Source organism: Salvelinus sp. IW2-2015, unplaced genomic scaffold (assembly GCF_002910315.2).
Source record: "Salvelinus sp. IW2-2015 unplaced genomic scaffold, ASM291031v2 Un_scaffold9009, whole genome shotgun sequence".
Lineage (NCBI taxonomy): Eukaryota > Metazoa > Chordata > Actinopteri > Salmoniformes > Salmonidae > Salvelinus > Salvelinus sp. IW2-2015.
In genome coordinates this window covers 1-7,709 of record NW_019950268.1, presented here as the reverse complement: position 1 = coordinate 7,709, position 7,709 = coordinate 1, and the positions used below count along the sequence as shown (strand labels likewise).

The window sequence follows — 7,709 nt, the reverse complement described above, 5'->3', positions numbered from 1 at the left end:
GCACCGACTCCTTGTTTTCTGGACTGCTTATTTCAAGTACACAAGGGGCTCTAGCTGCCCTCTTATCAGTACTTTGGTTTGTCATTTTAATATTTTCCTTGTTCTCTTCTGCTCTTCATTGTGTACAAACTTCATGTGATATGGTCTTCCATGCATTTGTAGACGACCATCTAAATGTCTAACATTGTGTTCTGTTCAATGAGAGAGGTTGCTGGTGTGTTAGATGGAGCATGCATGATAGACGGGTAAAGATGGTTTACAGAACGCTGTACTTTAGAGCTGGATCAATAACAGAAGTGTAAAAAGTAACATGACTTTATTGATTAAAAAGACAGCGTGACCTCCAGTCTGAAGACTTTAATGTGACAGGTGAACAGTATTCTCCAGGTGGCACAGCAGAGTTACACAGAATCAAAACCATACTGAAACAATGATCCAATGAAACCAAACAAAGCCTGAGCCCTACATCACAAGTTATGACGTTGAAAAATGGAGTGTAGAAAAATATAACACGGTTATGTAGTAGTAAGAGGTCTTGGCTGTTCTCGTTCTACTTGAAACTCGGTCTGTGCACAAGTTAGACCTGACCTAAAATAACTATTTGATGTTGAGCTCCCATTCTGGAAGTAAACCGACGAGAGCAGCTGGTGGTTGTAAAAGCTAGAGGCACAGCCAGTTTTGGTAATCCTGGAGTTGATTCATACTCGAGGGGTGCAGATTAACAACCCTTGTGACATTCCACCTCTGTTCACAAGGGCCACCAGCAAGGCCCCATATGAGACGCTACAGTAATGGAGTTAGTGACTGGAAGAAGGCCACGGTCTGCTTAGAGGGCATTTGACAAGGAGCTCATTTCTTAGTTGTCAACAAAACCAGGTTCTTTATATCAGCAAACTGCACTAAAGGTGGTCCACATTGAGACTACCTGATGTGGTGAGGAGGGAGCAGAGATGGCTGCTGTTCACTTTCATGGTCTACTTCTACTGGCTAATCTGGAAAGAAGGTACAAGCATCTCAATGGTCTGTCTGATCATCTGTTCGTGCCTAAAACCCTGTAGGAGGCTCTCGTAACAATCTGACAGTTCTGTTCTAAAGGCAAATGGCTCTTTGTAATAATTTCCTTCATCGTTAGTTCTACAGGAATCCTCTTTAAGGCCACTTGGCTGCTGAATGAACTAGGTAGGGAGGTGAAAACCCTGATCAGGAAGAGGCACACTTGCACCTTCAGCAGGTGGTCACAGTGCCTCTGGTGGACTGCCGGTAAGTGCTGATCATGCCGCCTCTTAACGGTTAGGAATTCACACTAGTTCCAGAATAAACTAATTGTGTGGACTCTGGTACATATAATCTGCTCAAAGGCTTTCCACTGACAGAGGGCAACGTCCCCAACAAAGAGTACAGAGTGTGGATCTACCACAGCCTTTAACACACAGCAACACCTTTACAAGGCAGATCCTGGTTGTATAAAACAATCAGCAGGAAGGGGGGTAAAAAGGAATGACAGAAAGACAAGAGGGGATGAAGGGGAAAGGATGGAATTCACACAGTTGATTATAACATCCATATCAAGAGCATTAACAAATCAATCTTTCATTTAAAAAAAAACATTTATATACAAACTAACCAAAATAAATTCATGATTGTGCACATGATTTGCTTTCTCCACATATTCAATACTCAGCATCACAAGGAGTGTGTGGGGGAGTGAATGGCATGACAACGATTGCAATGAAACTACTGCAGTGATTGCAATGAAACTACTGCAGGGATTGGGGTGGACGAGAGAGCAATTTGCCTAAATTACTTATCACATAATTATGAATTCAAAATAATGGAGGGGGAATAAGAAGAGGGGAATGGGGAAGAATTAAGTTGACGGGGACTCAGTCTTTCCACTCTTTCTTGATGTTAAGGTTCCACTCCCAGGAGAGGTGGTCGTGCTTATCGTCATCAGTGAACTTGGACTTGATGTTGTAGGTGCCGCGGGCCAGCATGCCTTTAGGGGCCTCCTCCAGAGGGGTCAGGAACTCGTACTCTGCCGGCCGCGGCCCGTAGCTCCCCACCATGTAGTCTGACTTGTCAACTACACAGAGAGGGGATTAGATTTATTTTCCAAAGTTTCCTCTTGACAAAAACTTCTCTGCGTCACCAAATACAAATACTATGGCCACTCCGGAACTATTAACAAGTAATTTAATGACCGTCTAGGAATGCCAATGTAAATACCTCATCTACTAACTTGACCTAATTACTGTGCACAGGCGAATACAGTCACCTGAGTTGACCAAGCCACTCCCAACATCCAATCCCAGATACATCCCTAACCCTGTCTCCGATGCACTTGTGGATATCTGAGATAATTGGATAAGTATAAGCAATATGGTCATATCCCCATGTTGTCCTCTAGACAGAAGGTACACTATATTGCTTAACCTTATCCGGCATTCTCAAATTCTCACAGTAGACAGAGCAAGGAAATGAAACAGCAGAACTTACCCTTGACTCCTTTCCTGTAGGTCTGCTGGGCATACTTCAGTCCAGACACAATCTCCTTGTTGACCTGCAGACAGAGACAACAGTCAGTGATGAGGTCACATCCTCTTTCCACATCCACCCTTCGGATAAGACAGCAGCCCTTTCATGATAGGACATGATAGGACATTCAGCTTACAATTGAATTTCAATGTCCAAAATAGCTTGATAGTGGCCAAGCTGACACTGGTCATGCTAGTTGGATTGGATAAACAGACATAACACGTTGTTGAAAAAGGCCAGACTCATTCACCTTGAAGCTGATCTTTATCTTGTACTCCACGCCTTCCTTCAGGACAAAGGACTGTTTCTTAAAGGACTCCAGGTCTCCTGAGGCGGTCGAGCAGAGAGAAAGAGAGAAAGAGAACGTCAGAGACCCTCAGGCAGAGTGAATGCAGGAGCAGTCTATAATTTTGTTCCAATATATGCAATGCACAAAGTTCTCCCCTGGAAGTAATCGTGTTAGACTGGATGGGTGAAAGGTGTCAGATCAGTGATTCAGCATCTTTAAAAATGTGACCACAAAGGCAGGATTTTCTAAGTGTTCCAACAGGGTTGTAGCCTGCTATTATAGTGTCCACTAGATGGCGCTTCCCTGTATGCGAGTTCAGCTCTATGGCCCTGGTTTCTTCCCTGTAGGTGGCTCTACAGGCCATATGAGGGCAGAAGAGTCTCAAACCAGCAGAAGAAATGCCTCATTAACTCAAATAATAAAACCAATCCATTAGGAATGGCCCATGGAATTTGCCTGATATGTCTACTGGAAAACGTATGTTTGTAAACCATAGGTGGCCAGATGTTGCGGCTGCTATGAGGCAATGTCTTTTGTCCACCCAATGGTAAGCTTTAGTTCCACCCTCACACATTCATATGGAAAATATTACATGTGCTCACTACAAAGGCTTCTTTTCACACTAAAACACATTACAAGTCTTTCAATATGGAGCCTTTTCTCAAAAAGTGCACCTCAGCGTATTCAGAAACACACCCTCTAAATACCAGTACAACCACTGTGCTGCTCTACTCACCCTGTAGGTCAAGGGTCAGGGGCAGCGGCGCCGTCTCACACATCAGGGTCAAGCGTGTCACCTGGACATTGGGAGCATTGGGGTCTACTGGGAGAAAGGGAAAAAAAACAAGCAAAGTACAAAATGTAAAAATAGTTCATGGTAAACACAAAAAACATTGACTATTATAAGCAGTGCATGTTTAACTCTTTAGAGTCTAAGACATTGTGGGGTTAATAAGATGCTCATACTATGGATCATTTAGCTATTTGATTTAAAATTTTAGGACCCCTTTAGGTATATATTTTTTTAAATAAAATATTGATTTTGGCCTTTACTACTAAAGCCCATAGAAACGCATTGAATAACACATTCATGAATGGAAAAAAGGTCAGTCAAAAACAAAATCATAAGAAATAAGGTTAAAGTGTCAGTCCTAGATCTAGAAGATATAAAAAATAAACTCTGGGAATATATATATATATATATTTATATATATATATATATAAAAAAAAATTACATATTTAACATATTTAACATATTTAACCACTTTTTTGGGTAGGCACAAAACTACCTTCATTCTTCCATTTCTTTTTAAAACCGGTGACACTTGTGACACAAAATGGAGAATCTCCCCTTTCAATGTCTCCCGAGTGGCGCAGCGGTCTAAGGCACTGCATCTCAGTGCTAGAGGCGTCACTACAGACGTTGGTTCGATTCCAGGCTGTATCACAACCGGCTGTGATTGGGAGTCCCATAGGGCGGTGCACAATTGGCCCAGCGTCGTCTGGGTTAGGATTTGGCTGGGGTAGGCTGTCATTGTAAATAAGAATTTGTTCTTAACTGACTTGCCTAGTTTAAAAAATAAATACAGTGGTCATAGTAGTTTCTAGGTCAAACCGTTCTGTAGTGTTACAGACATTTAACGTGAGACGACCAATTTTCCGGATGTCTCATGGTCTGACAAACACTGTTCTAGCTGTGCCAACTTTCAGATGCGGCAGTATGACATCGGAGGATGTGGTGGATTGAGATGCATCCAAATGCAAAAAAACCTTCTCTCTAGCTTAAATTGACAAGATTTTTTTTTGTTATGGAATTTAGACTGATGCGTCAATCAACTCAAGGGGGTTAAGTCAATAGGCTGAAGCAGAGAACTACAACAGTTCATGAAGAACAGTTCAACTGTGAATAATGACATTTGCAACAGATGGAAGTGAGTATCAGACATAAAACAATGTGAAAATATTTCTACCAGCGATCAGTGGTTCATCGCAGTCATTGATACCGCAGCTCTAACTAAAGCCCAGGCGGCTTGGCCTCCTTTCCAGTCAGCAGCCTGTATCTTGCCAGCCTGTATCTAGTTCACAGACTGTTGCAGGTGTCAGCTACTGACCTGTCTGAGGGGAGGGGGGTAACTGTCACTGCTGTACCCACTGAGCACCAAGACTGCCATCCTGTTGCTCTCTCCCACCCTCTCTTATGGTATTTTCAAACTCATTCAATTACATCCCTGAAAAGAAAGCCTGCTGAAGGACTTGAAAGTAGGAGGAAATTATAAGAAAATAAACAACGAGATGGTTGCATGAGATGTGCATTGTGGATGTGGGTTTGTGGATGTGGGTTTGTTTGTTAATCAGGTCGAGAGGGAGAAACAGTCTGCAGGGCTGGTGTGTCCAAATTGCATGAGTCCGTCTGCAGAGTGTGTGTGTGTGTGTATCTCTACAACATGTGTAGTTGGCGCAGCAACACAAACCTGCAGCCGCGGCGGCGTTCCCCAGGAGGGCCTCCTTGTACTTGCGCAGGCTCTCGTCGTCCTTGTCCAGCTCCTGGATCTCCTGCAGACTCTTCTGAGCGGGGGGCTTGTAGTTGACCCCGCCCTCCGCTTCCTCGTTGGCCGCTGCGATGGCCGCCAGCTGTTCCGGGGTGGGATCCTGCTCTGCCATAGTCTACTGAGAGCGAGAGAGACACAGGTCAGGAGGTTTGGTCCAATACGTTGAAAATAGATCAACAAACTGTGAGCACAAAACATTTGAAAAACCCCTCCAAGGCACTGTCTTACCAAAAAATGTAAAAGCCTTTATTAAGTTACATCGCAGGAGGACAAGATTAAAGACAGCACACCTGAGCGTACTCCCTGAATAGTTTGTCAGGATGAAAAATTGGACCTCCCTACAGTACCTCGTCTTCAGGTAAACCACTGGTCTGAAATGACTGCATTGGTAAAAGACGTGTAGTAGAGACCTCACATGCTACTAACTAATGAATCGTGTGAGATTGGTTACTTTTACAGGGGAGGGAGGAGGTAAGGATGTTGTATTTCCAAACTATTCAAGCAGGGCCAGAGTTTGAAAGATGGTAGCAGSAAAGATGGTTTAGTATGAACCAATAGAAATCCCAGATCACGCTTGTAGGCGATGTCATGGCAACGTTGGCTAGCTAAGCTCATGCGCAGAAAAACGTCACCAGGTCTAGCGGTCGTCTYGCGCAGAACTGCGGATGTACAGGCCATCAGATCAAAGGCACTCCTTCCATATAAAGTTGTTTTTGACAAAAATGAAAACGTGTCACTTTGTCGAGTAACAACTAAGGAATCATTTTTCACTTCTCAAACCCTGGTCGGCCTCAAGTCTGCTTCGCATGGGTTCCCGGAAGTCTTGCGATATTGGGCCTCTGGGTTTAGAAACTCTGTGGTAGCAGTCAACACGCCACTTCCCAGATGCTCATTAGGATCCTTTAAATAAATCTGATTTGCATGCAGTGTGGGGCAGGCACCAGATTAATAGGGTGTCCTGGTAGATGATTATGGACTTACATCCTTCTCTCATTGCACTTTGACCTCAGCAGCCTCATTGCTGCTCTGAAACAATACCCAATCACACACACAGAGCCAGGGCATGTGACTGAGCCTAACCAGAGCCTTCTATTGCGATAAAGATTCCGGGGCCTGACTCACACGTCCTGGCTTGGACTACATTGGACACAGTCCCAGTATGGAGGTCAGACCAGAGGGGCCAGCGCTGTACACGCGGGGGGAACYACRGAGGGCTGGTTGGTCGAAAAGCAGAGCTTTATCTCAACTCAAACCCTCTCCCTCCCTCCTCTACCACACTGTAGTGAGCTACAGTCAAGCTTCTGTGGATCAAGCAGATAACAACATGCTAATGTGGGAGCAGCACCCAGCTGCACTGCATTACCAGTCAACATCAATTAGGGTCTGGGGAGAGTGATGCTAAGCAGGAATCAGRACAACGATATTAGGGGAAGGGTCCTCTTGCCAGAGAGGTGGGTGTCGTGAGGAGAGAGCTGTGAGTGTTGAAATCAACCTTTCCCCCCAGATAGGGAAGGGAAAGAGGATACCTAGTCACTTGCAAAACTGAATGCATTCAACTGAAATGTGTCTTCCGCATTWAACCCAACCCCTCAGAATCAGAGAGTTGCGGGGGGGGCTGCCTTAATCGACATCCCTGTCACCGGCGTCCAGGAGCAGTTGTTGTTGGGGGTTAACTGCCTTGCTTGTTGGGGGTTAACTGCCTAACCTTTCGGTTACTGGCCACCGTTTTTTCTATGGGTACTAGCACTATTCATGACACAAACTGTTCACACCCATCTAGTTAGCGAAGATAACATTTTTGTTGGTTTAAAGCTAATTTCCTGCAATTTGTCACGGGGTACAAAAATGTTGTTGCCGTTTTAAAGCTCACGTTCTTGAAATTCTATACATTTTGCCATGTCTAATGTTTATTCATGTGTTATTTGAGTGACTCAAACATTACAACAAAATCTATGTGCTAAAAAACCTAGCTAAAAAATCTTTAGCTGACATGGCCTAGTTGATCTTTGGACATTTCTGACAAGTTATAAATAGCTCTCTAAGGTCTACAATGACTGAGGAAAACTGATGATACACTACTCAATTTCGAAATCGCACCTACAGCTTTCAAAAAGCCGGACAGAGGTTTTCTTTTTTTTTAGGGGGGGCGGACACCCCTTGCCCCACAGTTTGGGAACCACTACGCTAGGCTACCTGCCGATTAAGTACTGTAGTAATATAGAGGCCTACATCTAGCCTTCGTCTAGCTGGTGTAATACCTCTGCTACACCGAGGTGATTTCATAACACTGCTGCTCTGTGCTTTCTGTCTTCCTTCATGAAGACTGGCCTCCTTGT

At 44.2% G+C, this 7,709-nt stretch overlaps 1 protein-coding gene across 2 annotated transcripts; it reads right to left on the bottom strand.

Moving 5' to 3' along the window:
- Nucleotides 1-299: 299 nt before the first annotated feature.
- On the bottom strand, nt 300-5,518 carry LOC112079677 (rho GDP-dissociation inhibitor 1). Of its 2 annotated transcripts, none has more exons than XM_024145552.2 (5): nt 5,296-5,518; nt 3,561-3,647; nt 2,786-2,862; nt 2,497-2,560; nt 300-2,083 (listed from the first exon to the last, which is right to left on the bottom strand). In XM_024145552.2, exons 1-5 carry the CDS (start codon nt 5,483-5,485, stop codon nt 1,884-1,886), a joined length of 618 nt encoding a protein of 205 aa, XP_024001320.1. In that variant the 5' UTR covers nt 5,486-5,518; the 3' UTR covers nt 300-1,883. The 2 variants fall into 2 exon arrangements, with proteins under 2 accessions (XP_024001320.1, XP_024001321.1); XM_024145553.2 differs by having other exon boundaries at nt 3,561-3,644.
- Between the last annotated feature and the right edge of the window lie 2,191 nt (nt 5,519-7,709).

Excerpts from the sequence above, each read along its gene's own strand:
- LOC112079677 (XM_024145552.2), bottom strand. The coding sequence starts at position 5,485 with ATGGCAGAGCAGGATCCCACCCCGGAACAGCTGGCGGCCATCGCAGCG. Across the intron at positions 3,648-5,295 it reads GAACGCCGCCGCGGCTGCAG|TAGACCCCAATGCTCCCAAT; the intron begins GTTTGTGTTGCT and ends CCTTTCTCCCAG. Across the intron at positions 2,084-2,496 it reads CTACAGGAAAGGAGTCAAGG|TTGACAAGTCAGACTACATG; the intron begins GTAAGTTCTGCT and ends CTCTCTGTGTAG.